This window comes from Pseudonaja textilis, chromosome 1 (assembly GCF_049901715.1).
Source record: "Pseudonaja textilis isolate UNSWEBS1 chromosome 1, rPseTex1.2, whole genome shotgun sequence".
Lineage (NCBI taxonomy): Eukaryota > Metazoa > Chordata > Lepidosauria > Squamata > Elapidae > Pseudonaja > Pseudonaja textilis.
In genome coordinates this window covers 323,157,950-323,180,135 of record NC_141990.1, presented here as the reverse complement: position 1 = coordinate 323,180,135, position 22,186 = coordinate 323,157,950, and the positions used below count along the sequence as shown (strand labels likewise).

Here is a 22,186-nt window from a genome sequence, read left to right as displayed (position 1 = left end):
AGCAATGAGGAGGTTCCCGAGGAGCCTGTGCCAAGTGCACATGCATGAAGGATTACTTGGAGGAAAGAACAATTAAGCAGCACAGGCGACTTACGGGGAGTAAGGCTGCAAGGTAATGACCCCTCCTTCAAGAAGATAAAAGCCAGGTGTGAATCGGATGTTCTTTGCAGGAAGCAAAGACGTTTTGAAACTCGAGCCTGGTGGACATTACAGTATCTTAAGTTGGTATTTGAAGACTCTCGTGTTGTGAAATATTTCTTATCTGTTATTCTTGGCAGCCTCGCACAGGTTGTGCTTCTCAAAGTTAATTAGTTTGCAGCAGCCTTTTAACTGGGGATTCGTAAGAATCATTAAAAGGATTCTGTTCCCTTTGGTTCATGTTTGTTTTATTGGAAAAGAGTTTGGGTCAGAACAACTTGTGGATGCTCCATCCCTGGAGGTTTTCAAAAACAGGATGGACAACCATTTGACCAAAATGTTATAATCTCCTGCCTTGAGCAGCGGGTTGGACTAGAAGACCTCTGAGGTCCCTTCCAGCCCCATGATTTGATGTTCTAAGGAGGCTGCTACAGGCTTGTGTTATTGCCCATTGCCTGTCTTGGCCTTTTGACTGTCAGTCGAGGGTTGACGCATCTCTGCAGCAACGCAGCATCCTCACAACAGCCCACAAACCTCTCACAAATCTGCACACGTTTCTGTGCCGCTTTCTAAAGAGCAGGACAATTTTCCTGCAGGGAGAAAGGGGGATATTTGATGCTTTTGATGCTCAAGTGGTACCCTTTTCTTGAAGGAAAGAATGTGAGCGACCTTCTCTTTGTCACAGAGCCATAGAGACGAAGTGTGCTTCAGCAAACACGTGCTTGGAAAACTTGGCCTGTCTATTAGATAACAGAATAACAAGAGTTGGAAGGGACCTTGGAGGTCCTCCAGTCCAACCCCCTGCTGAGGGGAAGTCCTATACCATTTCAGACAAATGGTTTGTGGGCCTCTCTAGATTTTGACTCCACCGTTCCCAAATCCAAGCCGGAGTACAAGTAATCTTCAACCTACAACCAAAATTGGGACCAGAACTGCCACTGCTAAACAAGGCAGTTGTTAAGTAAGCTGTCCCAATCTTACGACTTTTCTTGCCATGGTGGTTAAGCAAATCAGTGCAGATGTTAAAGTGAATCATGTCGTTCAGTGAATCTTCCCCACTGGCTTTGCTTGTCCAAAGGTCACAAAAGAGGATCACACGACGCCGGGACACAGCAACCGTCATAAATATGAAGCAGTTGCCAAGCGGCTGAATTTTGATCACATGACTACGAGGGTGCTGCAATGGTCGTAAATGTGAAAAATGGTCATAACACACTCTTTTCAGTGCCATTGTGATTTTGAAAGTTCACTAAAGGAATGACTGCCTGTAAAATTTAAAGCAGAAAGCAAAAACTCCTTTCCGGACAGGCATGCATGGCAAAGCAATTTGGCCGAAAAAGCTAATGAAGGGCCCCCACAAGGCATTTAGTAGCAATTCATTTCAATAATTAATTTCCAAGCTTATCATCTGTCCACACCTAGAGTCCTGCATCCAGTTTTGGTCACCACATTATAAAAAAGATGTTGAGACTCTAGAAAAAGTGCAGAGAAGAGCAACCAGGATGATGAGGGGACTGGAGACTAAGGCATATGAAGAACGGTTGCAGGAACTGGGCCTGGCTAGTCTAGTGAAGAGAAGGACCAGGGGAGACATGATAGCGGTCTTCCAATATTTGAGGGGCTGCCACAGAGAGGAAGGGGTCAAGCTGTTTTCTAAAGCAACCAAAGGCCAGACAAGGAATTAATGGATGGAAGCTGATCAAGGAGAGATTCAACCTGGAAATAAGGAGAAACTTTCTGACAGTGAGAACAATCAACCCATGGAACAGAAGTTGCCTTCAGAAGTTGTGGGAACTTCATCACTGGAAGCTTCCAAGAAGAGACTGGGCTGCCATCTGTCAGAAATGGTGTAGGGTCTCCTGCTTGGGCGGGGGGTTGGACTAGATGACCTATAAGGTCCCTTCCAGCTCTGTTAAATCTATATGTGAAGACAGCATCCATACGCTCTCAGTAGACTTTGAAATTAAGTTTTGGAAAAGACCCATTTGGACTCCATTTTTATTTATGCTAAGGGGAATTTTGTTACTGTTGTTTCATGCCCCTAAATTCTCTCTACCTGTGCATGTTCTCATTAAGCAGGGTCTAAATTTAGAATGCATCTGTTTAAAGGAAACACCCATTTGTTTGGGGAAATGAAATGATTTGAATGAGCGTATCTTTCATACCATAATTAGATTTTACATGCAATTTTTTTAAAAAATCCAGCTGCTGTCTCAGCGGCGGAGGCTTCTCCGTTGATTTTCTCTACAAGGGCCCGCGGCTTAAAAGCAATTTAATTACTTATAGAAGCTCAGCTTCCTAATACCGTTATACTCTTGATTTCTGCCAGTTGCTCAAATTCCTACAGCGTAACCAAAAAATAAATAAAAAACCACACCAGGGTGGGGAGGGGGAATTGAACAGGTATTTTGCAACTCATTTATGAATTTTAAAAAAAAAACTGATGGGGCTTTTTGACTCTGAAAGGCGATCAGCAAATGTAAGAATATGAGAATCAATTGGATTGAGAGGGGTGACAACATATCGAAAGCACCTGAAGGCAGAACAAGAAGGAATGGGTGGGAATTAATCAAGGAGAAACTCAACCTAGCATGAAGGAGAAATTTCCTGTTAATGAGAACAATTCATCAGTGGAACGGCTCGCCTTCCGAAATTATGGTTGCTCCAACAAGGGAGATTTTTTTTAAAAAGAAGATACAGAACAGTCATTTGTCTGGAATGGGGTAGGGTAGTGGTGGCTAACCTTTTTGGTCTCCTGTGCCAAAAACTGTGCGCATGCTTGAACGCTCGCACTCACATGCCAGCACCCAGAAGGCAATACACACACACCCCATGTCCCCTATGCACGTGCGCGTAATCCCCACGCACTCCCTTACCTGCACTGCGCCTCACAGCTGATTTTCGGCCAGTTTGAAGCCTTTTTCGGCTTCCCAGAAGCTTGAGGAAGGCTTCTGCAGGCAGGATGAAAATTAGGCCCGTTTTGTCACTTCCGATATTTTCGGAAAAACGAAGTGATGTAACAGGCCTAGTTTTCAGCCTGCAAAGCCTGCAGAAGTCTTCCTCAAGCCTCTGGGAGGCCAAAAAAGGCCTCAAACTGGCTGAAAATCAGCTGCGAGGCGCGCGCATGCACAGGGAGGTAAGTTTGCCTGCAGCTCGTGTGCAGGCACAAATGGCGCAGTGTGCCCCCTTTGGCATGCATGCCATAGGTTCGCCATCATGGGGGTAGGGTCTCTGCTTGAGCAAGGGGTTACACTAGAAGACCTCCAAGGTCCTTTTCCAGCTGTTATTCTGTATTCGAGGCGATCAATCTCTCCTATTGATCTACCTCAGAGGATCCTTACAGAGATTGGTGTGGGAAGAAGAGCATAGCAAATCTTATCTGTATGCCATTCAGGAGTTTCTAGCAGCAATGACGGGTGGAAATTGAAAGATTAAAAATGCATGCTGTTGATGCGGCAGCTATGTTAGATTTATTGGCACTGTATATTATTAATGCATTAATCTAGCCCTATAAATACTGTCGTAAAAATATCCTAATAAAGGAACACAGACAAACCACAAACAATAATTCTTACTTAAAGATTCAGAGGTTTATTTCGTAAGTAATTTGGAACACGAACAGCCATCGCAACATTACTTGCATCAACAACCCATTGCAATGAGATCCAGAGATAATAGCTAGGTCTAGCAAGGCATAGCTACGGCCGGTGGTTGTGAATTAACATCCACCTCCCCCTTTTATACTTTTCTTCTGATGGCCCCTCAGTAAATGAAATTTCACTGAAGTTACTTCCTTGTTACTTATACTGACCGTCGGTTAACACACACTTGCGTGTACATGGGAAATCCTCTACCATGTGCTACGTTCAGTTCCTTATTTCCCAATGTCTTCAATATTCCCAGTCAAAAATAGCCTCTGAAACACTTTTGCAGATACATCTTGCAGTACTGCACTAACACAGCAGATTACAAATACTTTGCTGATCTTAAGAAATCATTCTGTGACTTCGATAGATAGCATTTCATTTCAGGTCTAGTATCATTCTGAGGCCTTCCTACTTTTTAACAAAACCAAAACCTAAAAGGCATTTGTCTCAAGTATCTTACTATCTTTAGGTCCTAGCAGAAGACAATTCTGGGGGTTCATAGATGAAATACAGAAAAGAAACAGAACTGGGATAAAAAAAGAGAGAATTTATTTCGGAGCTAGTTTATACTTGAGTATCAAAGTCTTTCCTGAACTGATCTCATCCTTTCTAAAGAACAATAATCTGTCATCACAGCCTGTGGCAGTAAATCCTTCCAATTATCTTGCTAAGGAAGGGGCAGAGCAATGTTTGTCACCTTTAGCTATTTTAAGATAGGTGGATTTCAACCCCTAGAATTCCCCAGCCAGCATGGTTGGCTGGGGAATTCTGGGAGTTCAAATCCACCTATCTTAAAAGTGCCAAAGATTAAGGTTTCTTTTTATAAGTCCAAGATCACAGCCGATTACTCACTCATAGAGAGACGTGCAGGTCTATCGGAAATGGTCAAGAAAATAATGATTTGGGAGTTGGACTAGATCAGCGGTCGCCAACTGGTGGGCCGCGGGAAAATTTTGGTGGGCCGTAGAGAAATCTCACCCGCAGAGCATCCCCCCAAAGCAATTAATCCAGGCTATGCAGAAACACAAGGCTGTGCCGCCCACATAGCCTGCGGGAACCCTCCCCACCCACTCACTCCTTACCCGGCAAACTTGCCTGCTAAATTGCTATTTTTCCTTTTTCCAACCATCATCTGTTCTGCTCTGCCGGGAGATTTAGATTAGCTAGGAAGCAGGAAATGGTTGGATTTCTTGCTTTCTAGCTAGTCTTTAGATCTTCGGCTCAGTACAGCTGAACCTCCCTTAGGACTGACTGAAGTTTGCTTGCAAGCAAATTCAGTGCAGACTCACGGCAAGCAAATTTGAGAGACTGAGCTAGCCGATGGCAGATAGATAGATCACTGAATGATTCTGTGAGCAACTCAATCTGCCTGCTTTGCCTGATTTTGGGTAAAAGTTGTTTTTTATAAAAAAAATTAATATTTACATACATGGTGTGTTGTGAGTTAATTTTGTGAGTTTGCATGCAAGCAAATTTTATGTGACAGGCTGAGCTAGCCGATGGCAGATAGATAGATCTCTGAATGAATCTGTGATTCTGTGAGCAACTCAATCTGCCTGCTTTGCCTGATTTTGGGTAAAAGTTTCTCTTTTTTAATAAAAAATTCAATATTTATATAAATATTTATAATATTTACATACGAGCCATGCCCAGCCAGTCACATGACCACCAAGCCACACCCACAAATTAGGCCATGCCCACAGAACCGTTTAGTGGTCCCTGGGATCTAAAACCCTGAGGTCCAAAAGGTTAGCAACCCCCTGGACTAGATAACTTCTACATTTCCTTCCCGCGACTCCAAAACCATCAATCCCTTTTAACTGCCCACTGACAACTTGTGCTTTCTGAATGAAATCCCTGCAGGTTCACCTCTGCGATCTCTTCACCCCACCTCGCTCAGATCCTGGCCCTCTCTGCATCACTGACAAAAGCCATCTGTCAGCTTCTCACACATACTCACACGGACACAACCACCACACCTCCGGCCACGCTAGGTCCCTTGTCATTCGCCTCATTATCCACTAGAAGTCTGTCTGAAACATGCACCAGAGGGGACACTTCCCAAGGAAAGGCAGACAGCGGACGTGCTGAGCAAAGACAAACAGATCCACTGCACTGCATATGCTGTTCGCAATTTAATGTGACTTTTTCCACACAGAAGAAGGTTGTGGGAATCAGAGCCTGCTTAGCAATGGCTGTTTGGAAGTCAAATTAAGCCAGGGGGAAATCAAAGGGTTAGCACAGCCTGGTAGAATTCGCCGTCACAAAATGCAAGTTCAGAGGGGAGATCATCTAAAAGAGCAACTACGATGATTAAAGGATTACGAGACAAAAACATATGAAGAATGGTTGCAGGAACTGGGTATGGCCAGTCTAGAGGAAAGAAGGACTAGGGGTGACATGATAGCAGTGTTCCAATATTTGGGGAACTGCACAAAGAGGAGGAGATCAACTTATTTTCCAAAGCACCAGCAGGCAAGAGAAAGAAGCAATAGATGGAAATACGGTTTGCAAGTTTTCTTCTTATACAGGTAGTCCTCAACACACGACCAGAGTTAAGCCCCAAATCTTCATTGCTAAGCAGTAAAGTTGTTAAATGAGTGACACAGGATCCTAGGGCAGTGTCATAAATACAGGCCGGTTGCCAAGCGCCCAGAATTGATTAATGCAGCTAATGTATTTTCCCTGGCAGCTACAGGCCAACTGTAAGTCCTCAAATTACAACCATTCATTTAGTGACCATTCAAAATTACATTAAAAAAAGGTGACGTATAACCAGTTTTCACACTGACAACACTTATGTTGTAAATACAATGTACAAAATCTACAACCAATCTTGGGAAATTAACCTCAATTGTACTATCTGTAAAGTAGGAATTAAAGCGGAGGAAAAAAACAAGGAAAATATTGTCTGGTTGTAAACATGGTAATATTTTGGGAAATATGTAAACAAGAAAAGAAACAAGAATAATGAAAATCAACACTTTCCCAAAATATATTAATGTCTTAAGGCTGACTTCTCTTTCATTCTTTTTACTCTAAAATGACCAAATGACTTCCCATTCGCGTTTTAAATTTAGCTGAATTCCATCTAGGGTTTTGAGAGTATTATGGGCTGTGACATTAACACAATTCCCATTTGTCATCCCTAGGGCTGTCTAAATGAGAAAGGAACTATTTTTTCCCCTTCTGGAGAGATATTCGCCAAGGCCTAAAAAGTCCACCACACTTTCTGAGTGCAAGGATGGCATATTTGCTAAATTTGATCTGATGTTCATTTGCTCTCTGCGAACTTAATCTAATTTACCAACTTGCTATTTTGGGCATTTGAGCTTCACTTTGGAACAAGGAACAAAGAGGCCATTTCTTTTCTGTACTGACTCTTTCCCTAGCCTGGCTGTGGCTGATAGATGTGGTGGTCCAAACCTGGGTAATGCTTTAGGTCAGAGGCCTCCAAACTTGGCAACTTTAAGACTTGTGGACTTCAACTCCCAGAATTCTCCAGCCAGCTATGTTGAACTAAGTACACAAGTCTTAAAGTTGCCAAGTTTGGGGACCCCTGCTTTAAGTGAGTTGAACCAAGATGATTCTTTACTATCTGAAGAAAAGAATTCCCCAATGAGTAATCATGATTAGTCAGCCTTAAGCCATTGGAATATTTTGCCTCCAGAAGTTGTGAACGCTCCATCACTGGAGGTTGTTAAGAAGAGATTCGACAGACATTTGTCCAAAATGCTGTAGGATCTCCTCCTTGAGCAGGGGGGGTTGGACTAGAAGACCTCCAAGGTCCCTTCCAACTGTGTTATTTGGTTACAGGTAGTCCTCAACTGTTCATTTAGTGATAATTCCAAGTTGTAATGGCACTAGAAAAAACTGACTTATAACCGTTTGTCACATGATCATAGAAGCATCCCCATGGTCACATGACCAAAATCCAGGTGCTTGGCAACTGACTTATGTTTACGATGGTTGCCGGGTCTTGGGGTCATATATAATCATGTTTTGTGACCTTCAGACAAGCAGAGTCAATGGGGGGGAAGCCAGATTCACTTAACAGCTGTGTTATTAACAACTGCAGTGATTCACTTAAAAACAGTGGCAAGTAAGGTCATAAAATGGAGCAACAGTCCTTTACAACTACTTTGCTTAGCAACAGAAATTTTGGGCTCAATTGTGGTCGTAAGTCGAGGACTACCTGTATTTGGGGAAACTTGCCTGTTTTTATTTTTCTTCTTTCCATTCTTCTTGACACATTTCCACAAATATTATCACTTTTTCACCTTCATTCTTTTTTTTTTCTTCCTTTTTCTGGCTCACTCCTTTTATCCCCGCAATTTCATATCATTTATTTATTTATTCGCCTAACACATTTCCGTAGCCATCCAACCTTCAGGCCGCTCCCAATCAAATCATTTTTAACAAATGTAAAAGGCCATGCATTAAAACGTAATTGTGTTGCCATCTGTTTTTCCCTTCCTCTTCCTGCCTTTTTTTTTCAGCCCTTTCTTCCTGCTCAGTGTCCTTTCTGATGTATTCCTCCCCACTAGAAGAGCCTCTAAAAACCTTGTCTGATACAGTGGTGTGTGTGTGAATGATCTTGGGAGACAAGAGGACCCACCACAGCCTAGCAACCATCACACAAAAGGTCCCTCAGCCCCCTCCAATAGTCCAGGAGGGGTGCGGTGTTTTCTGATTGCGGTTAATTGTAAACCTTACAATAAAGCCAGAGTTAGTATTATGCTTGCTTGCTGCTTCTCCTCTAGACTACCCCAAAGGGCTGGCGGCCTTTTTGAGGTCATTACACAACCGCCTTTAAGGGGATTGTGAATACCATTAAAGGCATTGATATGTTTGCGTGTTTTGGTTTTGCCCGGTTCTTTTATTTCACAATCTTCTTTTTATTGATTGGTTACTGTTATTGGTCACACACTGAGTGTGTGTGCCAAACAGGTGGCTGTATAAATAGTGTCAATGAACGAACGAAGGGGGGGAGCCTCCTCCGTGTATTTCTCCTCTCGTCCTTTTTTTTTTTCCTTCTCTTTGCTCAGGGCTACCTTTCCCTCCTTCTGTCACTTCTTCCCTGCCCTTCTTTTTCCCCTCAACCTCCCCTGCTCCCCCTCCGGTTCTCTCTCCGTCCTTCAAATCCGCCTTTCCCTTCTCTCCATCCTCCCCTCGCTTTCTAATCTAGAGCTCCTTTCTCCCCCTATCCTCATTGCCTTCTTCTTTCCCTTCCGGCAGCCATCGCCCCTTCTCTCTTTCTCACCCTTTTCCCTCCCCTCCCCACTGCCAAGGGAGGAGGGTGTCTCCCAAGAGATGCAGGCCTCAGTTCCCCTGCGCTTCCCCCTCTCATTCAGGCGGGGGGGCAAAGCTGGCTCCATGGACTAAAGCACCTGCTGGAGCGAACCATGAGGAAGCCGGAGGGGGGGGCACACTGAGCTGGCCTCCTCTGGAGGCTGCCTCTGGGCATCTTTGACCTTCTTGTGCGCTTCCTGTCCCCCCTCTCTCAGTCTTTCTTTTCCCTTTAGGGTTGCCCACTCCCCTCCCTTCCTGCTCCTCCCTCCTTTCCTCCCTCCCCCCTCAGTTGCCCCCTCACCTCTCTGCCCTCAAGTGCTTCCCTCCCTCCCCTCCTTCCTCCCCCCACATTTTCCCCCTCATCTCCTCTCTTGCCCCTCATCTCCCTTCCCTCAATTGCTTTTCTCCTCCCACGCCATTTCCTCCTCCCTCCCCCTTTCCCCCTCATCCCCTCAGTTGACCCCTTATCTCCCCCGCCTCAGCTGCTTTTCCCCCTCCCCTCCCTCCCCTCATCTGCTTCTCCTCCCCCTCCCTCCTGCAACTCTGCCCCCATTTCCCCTCACCCCCCTCAGCTGACCCCACACCTCCCCTCCCTCAACGGCTTCTCTCCTCCTCCTCCCTTTCCTCCCCCTCCCTCCCCGACCACCTTTTCCCCTCAGTTGACCTCTTATCTCCCCCCACTGCTTTTCTCCCTCCCTTTTCTTTCCTCCTGCCCCTCCCTCCCCTCCTTTTTCCTCCCCCTCCCACATCTTCCCCCTCCTCTCCCCTCCCTCCCTTCTGCTCCTCTGCCCCCTTTTCTCCCTCAGTTGACCCTGCACCTCCCCTCCCTCAACAGTTTCTCCCCCTCCCTCCCTCCCTTTCCTCCCCCCTCTGCCCCCATCTCCCCTCCCTCAAGCGCTTCTCCCCTTCCTCCCTCCCTTTCCTCCCCCTCTACCTCCTCCCTCAAGCGCTTCTCCCTTCCTCCCTTTCCTCCCCCCTCTGCCCCCTCCCTCCCCCCTCATCTCCCCTCCCTCAAGCGCTTCTCCCCTTCCTCCCTCCCTTTCCTCCCCCCCTCTGCCCCCTCCCTCCCCCATCTCCCCTCCCTCAAGCGCTTCTCCCCTTGACTTTTGACCCTCCCCCACACGCTTGTTTCTTCTCCCCCTCCCCCTTCCGCTGCTCCTCAGCCCCTCCCCTCCCGGCTGCTTGAGCTCCACCTCTGCCGTCGCCGCCGCCGCCGCCGCCGCTGCCGCATCCCGGCGCGCAACCGGCTGCTGGTGTCGGGGCGCCTTCAGGGTCCAGCATGCGGACGGGGGGCAGCGGTTCAAGCGGCGGCGGCGGCGGCGGAGGCGGAGGAGGAGGCGGAGGCGGAGGCGGCGGCCCGGCCGCGGCCACTGCAGCACCGCCGGGGGTCTCCGCCGCCCCCGGCCCGGCGTCTTCGGGCGCTTCGCCGTCGCAAGAGGAGGGCGCCAAGGGGACGCTGCTCTCGCTGCAGCGCGGGTGCACCATGGGCGGCCGCGCCGGCAAAGGGGGCTCCCCCAACGGGGAGTGCCGCCGCGGGGACGAAGGGGGTCCCGACCCGCCGCCCCCGCCGCCCTCGCAGCCCAAGGTCTCCTTCTCCTGCAGCACCGAGGGAGGAGGCGGCGGCGGCGGCGGGTCCCCGAAAGCGGCCGAGGAAGGCGCCACCGATGGAGCCGAGGTGGGGCCGGGCGTCGGCGAGCCCCGCGGCGGCCAGGCGACTTTCATGCAGCGGCAGTTCAGCGCGATGCTCCAGCCGGGCGTCAACAAGTTCTCGCTGCGGATGTTCGGCTCGCAGAAGGCGGTGGAGAGGGAGCAGGAGCGGGTCAAGTCCGCCGGCGCCTGGATCATCCACCCCTACAGCGACTTCAGGCGAGCCTCGGGGCAGCGACCGCGGGAGGGGGCTGGGAGGCCGGGCCACTCGCCCGGGTGTGTGGGGGGGGAGGGTCTGCTCCGCCCTTCGCTTTGCAGGCAGAAGAAGTCAGCTGGGGGGGGGGGCGGAATGGCCTGCCGTGATTTCAGACCAGAAAGAGAACTTCTCCCCATTGACCTTTGGCCTAGTAGAAAAAGGTACAATCCAACCCGCTGGAAGGGACCTCAGAGGTCTTCTAGTCTAACCCCCCCTGCTCCAAGGCAGGACTCTTGTTGCCTCCTGGTGAAAAGACAGGTAGTCCTCAACTTACGACCGCCATTACTACGTGAGAAATATGTCGAGTGAGTTTTGCCCCCATCGAAGGACACTTTTCTTTTTTTGCCACGGTCATGAAGTGAATCATGGTTGTTAAGTGAGTCACAAAGGTTTTCCCCTTTGACTTTGTTTGTCAGTTGGTCGTCAGAGGGGATCACGTGACTACGGGACTCTGCAACATTCACAACCCTGAGTCAGTTGTCAAGCTTCCGAAGGTGTAAATCACGCGACCCGTGTTGATGCTACGATGGTCTTCGGCGTGGAAAAAAAAAAAAGTGTCTTTTTCAGTGCCGTTGTAACATTAAACAAACCGTTGTAAGTCGAGGACTATCTGTAGTGGCAGCAGCTTTGGGATTTTTCCCATCCTGCCTTTAAAGGAACGGAGTCTGGGCTTCCCTCCCTTCCTGTGGGATGTCTGTGTGGGGGAGGCCAGAGCTGAAACCTTGGGTCAGGATCAGACGCAGCTCCCCCGAAAAAAGAGGAGAATCCAGACTGACAGCCTGATATTGCATCTCCCCTTGGTCTCCAGCTAAGGGCAAGAGCCCACGGAGGGACCTCAGTTGCGGCAGGCATCCATCAGATCAATGCGCCGTCTCCCTCTGAGCATGGAGCTTGACAGGAAAAAAATAAATCCAAGCGAATCTGTGCAGAATTGCTGAGAAAGTGGGGAGAAAACCCGGGGTCACTCTGTTGTGCGAAGGACGGGTAGGGAAAGCTCTAGTCTTCCAGCCAGCAGAACTTGGGGTGGGTGGAAAATGCCAAGGAGGAGGACATTTGAGGCAAAACAGGGACAGTCGGTGGGAGAAGTAGGAAAGAAAGGAAGAAAAAAACATTTGGGGCTGTGATGGGTTCCAGAAGGACAAGGCAGATAAATTCTTGCACAAAAGGAAGAAAAAGAAGAAAAAATATCTGTAGAGATTCTCAGTCATCTATTGCTCCAAAGGTGCTTTTTCAGGAGGCAGCTTTTTTCTTTGAAACCGTTTCACTCCTCATCCAAGAAGCTTCTCCAGTTCTGACAGGATAGTGGGGAACGGAAGGATCCTGTCAGAGCTGAAGAAGCTTCTTGGATGAGGAGTGAAACGTCTTCAAAGAAAAAACAAGGAAGTCCGGTTGCCTCCTGCAAAAGCATTTTTGGGAGAAGGAAAAAAAAAAGTATTTCTTTATTAGGAAGATGGTTGCATTGGTTTATCCGGCTGGCTGTTTTTCTCGGGATGAATGTTTAGGCAAAGGTTTAAAGCCTGTTGCTTTGTCCAAATCTTTTTGAAGTGATAGTTTTAATTTGTAATTTGCATTTTGGGACTATTGTTAATACCGCTTCTAAAGAGGGCTTGGTTACATCTTCAGGGAGCGAGCGGCATATTGGCTTTCTAAATAAATTATAGGTACAGGTTTCCAGAGCGACTTTGAGCTATTCCTGTGGTTGTTTTAATACAAGCCAAGAATGAAACGAAATAGCTGTCAGGACATCTAACTGGTGTTTGGGAGAAGTAATAGATCAGCCTTGGATGCTTTTAAGCTTTTATCTCTAAAGGAACTTGAGAATTCTTAATTGGGATTGCAAAAGGTCAGAATCAGATTCACAGTAATAACTTAAGGGATGAATCAGAATCAGAATAGAGCTGGAAGGGGCCTTGGAGGTCTTCTAGTCTAACCCCCCCCTGCTCAAAGCAGGAGCTCCTATACCATTTCAAACAAGTGGCTGTCCAGTCTCTTCTTAAAAACGTCTGAAGGCAAGTTATCCCACTGATTAATTGTCCTCACAATTAGGAAGTTTCTCCTTAGTTCCAGGTTTTTTCTCTAGACTTAGTGAAACCCAATTGCTTCATCCATTCTTCATACGTTTTACTCTCCAGACCTTTCATCATTTTAGTTGCTCTTCTTTGCACTTTTCCCAAAGTCTCCACATCTTCTTTGTAATGTGGTGACCAAAACTGGATGCAGCATGAGACGTGTGTGGCCTTACTAAGGCTTTATAAAGCGGTACTAATACTTCACGTGATTATGCTTATGTTTATACAACCAAGGATTGTATTTGTTTTTTTGGCTGCTGCTGTACGTTGCTGACTCATGTTTAAGTAATCGTGCATTAAGACTCCAGGGTCCCTCTCACAGTTACTGTTTTAGAGCCAGGTTATATTCTTAAGATCGAGGCATGTGCGAGTTTTACTTCCTGAGCTCTTACTACGGTAGCTTGGAATGCATTGCACCATTTCAAATTTGCTGTTGCATAGTTTGGGTTTCATGTATTGCACGGTTGATTTTATTGAATGACCCCCGCTGAGCTGGCTTCCCAAAACAACTAAGCCATAAATCATGTTTGGCAGGCATGTTAAACTAGAGCCAAGCTACTGCCATGTAGCCCAAAATTGTACTGTAAACAAAGTATGAATCTTAAAAGAGAGCATAAATCTAGATACCGGTAGGGTTAAAAAGAGATTTTAAAAAATTTCCGTTTTGAACTCAGGTTGCGAATTTATGGGAGACAGAAAATTCCTGAGTTCTCACCAGTTATCCTGATCGCTAGATTGCAGTCAATCTTTAGAGCAGTGCTACCGTATGCCCTAAATTTTGGGCATTAAGCTTATTCACTGTTGCTGAGTGGCAGACTTACTCACCGTGAATCAAACCTCAATCGGTAAGATTCATGCCCCAAGCATTCAATCGAAGTAAAAAATAACCTTGTGGCATTTTAAAAATCAACACATATATACCAAAAGTGCCTCTTTCCTTCCGGGACCTCCAAAGGTCCTGTTGCTTTTGCAAAATCTGGGAAATACGTCGTCCAGCACATAATTGTATTGGAAAAAGGCTTTGGGACACTGTAGTTAAGCCATTAGCCTGGCTGGAGAATTCTGGAAGTTGAAGTCCACAAGTCTTCAAGTTGCCAAGTTTGGAAAACTCCTGCTTTAGGGGAAGTATTTTTAGCGGCTGAGGTTTCTGAAGTTGGTCAGAAAGGAAATTTAAGGATGTCTTTCAAGCCATATCTGGGGAAGTGAACACTGACAAAAAGAATTTATGACTATTGTCCTTTAGTTCAATTTTAGTCTCGGAAAGGTTAAGCTTTGGCTTACCTGGATGAGTCCCTGCAGTTTTTCCTGGCAAGGTTTTGGGGTTTGTCCTTGCCTATTAATTCTTCCCAGGGCTGAGAGAGAAGGACTGGCCCAAAGTCACCCAGTTGGCTTTCATGCCTCAGGCAGGACTAGAACTCACAATCTCCTGGTGATTGATCTACATCCTCCCATCCGTCTTTCATGGCTAAGGCAGAACTAGAACTCGCCATTTCTGGGTGATTTTCCCAAAGTCACCCAGGCAACTTTCGTGCCTAAGGCAGAGCTAGAACTCACCGTCTCCTAGTTTTTAGCCTTGTGCTATACCAGCCTGTCTCCCTGCTTTGTTCTTCAGGTGCTAAATGTTCCTATCCTCCAACTGAGCCTGTTGGCTGGGATTTTTACAAATTGAAGCTCCAGTGCAAATAGATATACGTTGCTTAGAATGTTGGTGAGAATAGAATAGAATAGAATAGAATAGAATAGAATAGAATAGAATTCTTTATTGGCCGAGTGTGATTGGACACACAAGTAATTTGTCTTGGTGCAAATGCTCTCAGTGTACATAAAAAGAAAAGATACATTCGTCAAGAGTCAAGAATCATCACGTCCAACACTTAATGATAGTCATAGGGTACAATAAGCAATCAAATCATACTAGGAAACAGTCTGTATAAGGTGACTTTATGGGATTGGGTAGGAATAAACATGAAACTTAGTCCTTTCAGTGGGGTTCTGTTACTAGGTGGTGGTGAGGGGGGGATAATAATTAATTAAATGAATAGTTTTAAGTGACACTGAGCAGATACTGGAAAAAGGTGGTTTGATGCTGATTTGATCAAATCAAATCTTTATTACTTCCATAGACCAGCATATTAGTGCAACTTTAATGTTTTAGTTATTATTGAACAGAAGTTGGCAGTTTTATCATTATGATGCAGCGGAATACTCAGAAAGCAACATCAGAAGACGTAGTCCTCATTTTATGACCACTACTGAAAGTAGAACTTCCATCACTAGGCAGTGTGGTTGTTAAATGAGTCATACCCAGTGTTATGCCTTTTTTGCCATAGTTGTTAAGTGAATCGCTCTGAATTTGGCTTCTTCCTTTGATTTTCCTTGTTGGAAGCCCCCTGTCATCTGTCCTCCCCCAGAAGGTCGCAAATCACAGTCCCGTGATGCTGCAACCATTGTAGATACATATTGGTTGCCAAGCACCCAAATTATTATCACATAACTGTGGGATGCCATGACGGTCATCAGTGCTAAGAATCAGTCACAACCTACTTTTCCCAGCACCGCTGTAATTTTAAACAGTCAATAAACAAATGGTCATAAGTCAAGGACTACCTGTAACCAATCAGTTCTTATTTTGGACAACGGATCACACAAGGTGACTTTCTCAAAGTGTCCTTCATGAAGTCCTCGGCGTACGACCACAATTGAGCCCAAAGTTTCTGTTGTTAAGCGAGGCATTTGTTGAATGAGTTTTGCTCCATTTTACAGGCATGCATTTATGACGGTTGCAGTGTCCTGGAGTCACGTGACTCCCCATTTGCAACCTTCCCAGTTGGCTTCCGGCAAGGAAAATCAATGGGGGAAGCCAGATTTGCTTAATGATGGCACGATTCACTTTAAGAGTGGCAGTGATTTGCTTAAAGGCAAAGAAAGGTCGTAAATGGAGGCCCAACTCACTTAACAACTGTCTTTGGGCTCAATTGTGGTCATAAGTCAAGGATTCTCTGTGATGACCCAGGATGGGATACAAAATAAACACAGTCACAAAAACCAGGTGAAGCCCCTTTTTTTCCCTTCACTTTGCTTCCAAGCTCCAAATATCCTTGACTGGAGACAAAAAACTCCCACACGAGCAGTTACAAGAAGGAGGAAATGCCTTAGAAAGAGTAAAAAGCAACACAAACCAGGCAAGATAAGGGCTTGAAGACGTCCACAGATATGAGAACACACATTGGGAAAGACGCCAAACTCAGAGAGGAAACAATAAACTAGAGATATTTCTATGCTTTGTTTCCAACGTTTGCCAGTACGCAGGTCCAAACTCTTATTCACTTGTCTCACTTGCAGCCCATGAAGAGGATCAAGGCCCTCTCCTCCCCAGTAGACCACATCTCTCCCTTATCCTCTCCTCCCTGCGTGCCCTAGGATGGAGAGGGGATGGGCCTGGGTCCACCTTGACTGCCCAGCCGGCCTCTGCCCTTCCCCAGCCTCCTCCACAACCTCCGGAGCCACACTTCCACTCCCTGTCGGCTGTTCCTCCTCTCCCTCAGAGTCAGTCTCCACCAGGGGCATGACATTCTCTATACCTATCCTAACATGACATATACTCTCTAAAGTTTGTCTCAACCTACCTCACAGGGTTATTTTTGTGGGAGGAAGTGAGAGGAAATGGGAGGAAGAAGGAATATTAGGTACGTCCACCGTCTTGAGCGAAAATAAGCCTAATAAATATACCTGAATTAACCAAACTCAATCATTAGTCTAGGTTAGCATATTGGATGCATTCCATCTTAACTCATGCAAAGATCCGTCCAATAGTTGCACTTAGAATAATCTGGTTAAACATTCAATTCACTCAATGGATTGGAGACCTGATAGCACTTGCCACTTATGAGCAGATTGCCGATAAACAAAATACAATAAGTTTTTAAAAGCGTGATTGTTATATAAATGTTTTAGAAATATATAAATGCTTCAGTAATTTTTGCATTAGATACCAGTGGGTATATATAGAATTATAACTTTTACTGTTGTGATATACAATATACTATGAGCTATATAGTGCTAATACATACTATGTTTTTTCCCTTTGTTACATCTTGTTGCTTGTTTGTTAAAGCACTTTCTTTGTGTTTTTTTTCTCTCTCTTTGACCATGAATGTATGTCTATCATAATTATCTTTATATCGATCCTTTTTTCTATGTTTTATGTTACTTTTTAAAAGCATGAACTAAATAATTTAATTTTAAAAATCTGATTAAGCACTTTGGTAGTAGTTATGAGATACTCAATAAGTGTTGTGAATGTGGAGTTGTAGATATTGCTATACTTAAGAGTAATTTAGCCCAAATTTAGAATTGGTTGAATGCTGAGCACTTTTTCCATATTCTTCCTTCCTTCCTTCCTTCCTTCCTTCCTTCCTTCCTTCCTTCCTTCCTTCCTTTCTTTCCTTCTTTCTTTCTCTTTCATTCATTCATTCTTTCTTTCTATAAATCTATCTCATCCATATCTATAGCTACCCATCCCATATCTATCTATCTATCTATCTATCTATCTATCTATCTATCTATCTATCTATCTATCTATCTCTTTCTTCTTCTTCTTCTTCTTCTTCTTCTTCTTCTTCTTCTTCTTCTTCTTCTTCTTCTTCTTCTTCTTCTTCTTCTTCTTCTTCTTCTTCTTCTTCTTCTTCTTCTTCTTCCTCTATTTATCTATTTCATCCATACTCTATCTCTATATCTATCTATCTATCTATCTATCCATCCATCCATCCATCCATCCATCCATCCATCTATCTATCTATCTATCTATCTATCTATCTATCTATCTATCTATCTATCTATCTATCTATCTATCTATCCATCCATCCATCCCTCTCTCTATATATATATCCATTCATCCTTCCATCCATCCATCCATCCATCAAATTTCTATGTCAGCCTTTTCATGTAAACAGGTCTGTGTGGTTTATAAACAACACGTTTTTTTAAAGGTTAAAAGCACAGTAAAAATTAAAAAACAAGGTAGTTTAAACGAACGGGAGGTACAACATCTGCAGAATTTGTGAATATTTCCTAGCAAAACATTGTGATTCTTAACCCTCTGTTGAGACCTGGGTTATCACTTGGGGCAGTAAATACCTGCATTGGAAAAAAAAAACAGAAAAGTGGACTGATATCTGAATGTAGTTTATTCTGTAAATCGTTTCAAGCGTCTAACCTGAGGTGTCTGTGAAATGAATTCAGAGTTCAACAGAGTGCCAGGTTTTTCCAGCAGCAGCAGCTTACTAGCAATTTAAAAAGAAATCCAATTTCCCAGCACTTCATCTTTGTCATTCTTTTTACTTTTTCCTAAGTAGCTGGTTTGTGCCTAGGAGAATATTTTATCCCAAACGTTGGCCATACTTGCACAAACTTCAGGGGCCTGTTAGTGACATAACTCAGGCTGGCTGCTCATGCAGAGTACAGGAGCCAAAAATATCCCAAGTGTGCCAGCTTGGAGAAGTTGGGAAGAGTTTGGAACAGTTGTTGAGACCGGACCAGCCGGCTGACCTTGGATAATATGGGAGAAAAGTGCAGGCTGTTCTTTTTAGGAAGCCTTGAGAAATGGAGAGAGGTGGGAAGGGGGAAAGCCGTGGCCTTGATCAGCTGGTGGATAAAGTTATTATTCTTTTTTATTTTTTAATGACAAGAGAGCACAATAGGTTCAGAGGTCTAAGAACCTTGTGCTTCCTCCCCTCCAAGCCCCCCCCCCCCAGTTGCAAACCTGCTCCCTACCGTCATCTGGTTATGGGATGGTGGAATCATTGCAACCACCCTAGTGGGGGAGGCGGATCATCCTCTCCCTCCCTCTCTTGTTCTGCAAAAATTTCAGCTGCTTCCATAGTCTGGGAGTTGCAAAGCATCCCTGGTGGAGAGGGAGGGGCAGGTGCCCCTTTTTTAGGGGAGGAAAAGGAGGCTTCCATTTTGAGGTGGCCTTGAAAGCAAGGACATTCCTCCTCCTCCCCCCCCTTTTTCTCCCCTTTTCCATCCTTAGAAGGTGACAGAGCTGAGAGGCGGGAGGAATAATGAGTAAGTCTTTTGCTGCAAAGCAAATCAGAATTGTGGGGGAAGGAAGCTTGGCCTTAACTGTCGGTTTTAGGAGAAGAGCAAAGGGTGGTTTGTCACAAAATCTTTCTCTCTGTCTCTGCCTCTTTCTTCCTCTCTCTCTGTCTCCCTCCCTCCTTTCTTTTTCTCTTGTCTCCTTGTGTGTATCTCTCTTCCTCTCATCTCTCTCTCTGTATCTCTCTTCCTCTCCCCCTCTTCCTTCATTCCTTCCTCCTTCCTTTCTCCCTCTCCTCCCCTCCACTCCCAAGTCTTTCTCTTCCCTCTTCCTCTTTCTCCTCCCTGCTCCTCTCCTCTTCTCCCGCCCCTCCTGTCCCCCCCCCCTCTCTCTGTCTCCCTCTCTGTCAAGAGACTGGACTGCCGTCTTCAGAAATAATCTCCTGCTTGGGGGTGAGGAGGGGTTGGACTAGATGACCTACAAGGTCATTTCCAACTCTGTTAATCTGTAATCTTTCTCTTCCTTCTCTCTCTCTCTCTCTCTCTCTCTCTCTCTCTCTCTCTCTCTCTCTCCTCCCTCCCTCCCTCCCTTCTTTTCCCCATCTTAAATTTTTAACTAGCTGTAAGTCAGGTCGGGTGCAGTAGTTGGATTGACAGTTTGGATTGCCTTGGTTGCTATTTCTGTAGCAAAGGAGCTGCAGTATGTTTGCTGCACTTTCAGCTGCAGCTGCTGTGTTTTCGGGGTGTCAGGGACGGGAAGGGAGGATTCTCCCAGGCCTGTGCAAGGGGTCCTCCACTGACAATCACAACTGGGGCCAGGATTTCCGTCGCTAAGCAAGGCCGTTGTTAAGAGAGTGGCATTCGATTTTATAGCCCTTTTTTGCCACAGTGTGAAGCGAATCACTGCAATTACAGGTGATCCTCGACTTAATGACCACAGTTGAGCCCAAAATTTCTGTTGTTAAGTGAGACATTGGTGAAGTGAGCTTTGCCCCATTTTACAACCACTTTTGCTATAGTTGTAAAGTGAATCATTGCAGTTCCTAAGTCGGTAACCTTAAATTGTTAAGTGAATGTAGCTTCCCCGTTGACTTTGCTTGTCAGAAGGTTGCAAAAGGGGATCACAGTGACTCCGGGACATTGCAACCGTCGTAAGTGTGAACCAGTTGCCAAGCCTCTGAATTTTGATCATGTGATCATGGGAAGGCTGCAAAGGTCATAGGTGTGAAAAATGATGCAAGTCACTTTTTCACTACCGTTGTAACTTTGAACGGTCTCTAAATGAACTGCTGTAAGTCAAGGACTGCCTGTAATCATGTGGTCATTAAGTGAGCCCTGCTTCCCCCACTGACTTTATTCGTCAGAAGCCAGCTGGGAAGGTCCCAAATGGGAATCACATGACTCCAGGACATTGCAACGGTCATAAAAAGATACCATTTGCCAAGCACCTGAATTTGGATCATGTGGCCATAGGGATGCTGCAACAGTCATAAGTGTGAGGACCGGCCATGTCACAGGTTACAGTGCCATTGTAACATTGAACAGTTTCTAAAGAAATGGTTCCAAGTCTAGGACTATCTGTAACCAGCCCTAAAATCTTGAGAAAGATCAAAGATTTGACTTCGCCTGGCTCATATATTTCATAGGACATAGATCATAGTCTATTCCAAATATTAGCCTCTACCTAGGATCGAACTCACAGCCTCCTGAGTGGGATACTTTGCATCTGGAAGGAATTGGGGTTGATATTATCGGCCAAGGTTATTTGGCTTCTTAAGAAATATCTCCGCCTTCCAGATTTAAAGATTGCCAGTTTCAGAAAAAGGCCACAGCAAACCACTTCTAAATCCGTGCCAAGAGAATGGTGTGGACTTGTTCATAAAATCAGCCTTGACTCCAGACTTTTAAAACTGTGTGGGTTTTTTTTTTTTTAATAAACAGAGACAATTTAGAAAGAAATGAGTGTGGATTGCTATTTAGGTCAAAAACCATGGGGTGTCCTTGGGTTTGGTGTGCCTCCCTTTTAGGGTTGTTGTGTGAGTCAATAAACCATCGTTCCTCCCTTTGGAGAAGAATTGTCAATAGTCACACTTCCTACTGATAAGAATAGAGAAAATGATGGTTAAATTTCCTTTAAACTTTTTCCTCTTGGATGTGAAGGAAAACCGCTTTTTATTTCTTTGAAACTGATGTCAAAGCCACTTTGCACAGGATCAAGAATGCTCCTCCTTAATATTAATTTAGTATTCGGAGGTGGAGGTGTCTGACTTCAAGATAGGCCTAGCCAACGTTTTTCAACCTCAGCAAGTTTGAGATACGTGGACTTCAATTCCCAGAATTCCCTGGCTAGCCATGTTGGCTGGGGAATTCTGGGAGGTGAAGTCCACACATTTTAACCTTTGCTAAGATTGAGGACAATGGGTGCAACTATTCCTCTCAACCCTCCATTCAGACAGGTCAAAGATTCAATTATGAAGAGTGGCCATTTCAAAGGAAAAAAGGATTTATTTCAGTGGGCTAAAGTGGGCTAGAGCTACAAAGAAGGACACTCAAGGCAAGGCATCAAAAGGAGCTTTCTGGGAGCCAATGGAACTGTCTGCCACATGAAATAATAGCAAGTTTTCCTTCACTGGAGAGGCTCTAGTGCACTTCCCCCGCCCCCCGGACACTTTCCCATGTTTAAATATTATGCAGGACGCCAAAAGAGTTTTGGTTTGAATGGGTTACATTTATCAATAATGTATCAGATGTAAAGGTATTAAAAATTAAAATGGATGCATTCAATACTGCTGCTGCTTCCCACTATGGCCGGATGGGATGTTAATGTTACTTTTCCATATAGGCTGCAGGTTATTTTTGATTTTCTAGATCTCTGTGAAGGTGTTGAGGGATATACAGGGCCATATATTAAAGAGCATGGCTCTAGTAGATCCCACACTGGATAGGGCTGGACTAAATGATCTCTAGAATCTCATCCAGTTCTGAGTTTTCTTTGACTTGATGCAGTTTACTGTACTGCAAACAAGAGGTCAATAGAAGAGAACCTTTGTAGCTCAAGGTTGAAGTGTGGTGCTCTCTGAGCTTGGTTGTTTCCTTGCAGA

The 22,186-nt window shown here is 45.2% G+C and overlaps 1 protein-coding gene across 1 annotated transcript in view; it reads left to right on the top strand.

Annotated features, from left to right (window-relative positions):
• Nucleotides 1-10,560: 10,560 nt before the first annotated feature.
• HCN2 (hyperpolarization activated cyclic nucleotide gated potassium and sodium channel 2) overlaps nt 10,561-22,186 on the top strand; it is a 68,335-nt gene continuing 56,709 nt past the window's right edge. The window contains exon 1 of the mRNA XM_087921110.1: nt 10,561-10,943. Coding sequence (XP_087777236.1) covers nt 10,561-10,943 — 383 coding nt within the window. The remainder of the gene's footprint in view (nt 10,944-22,186) is intronic.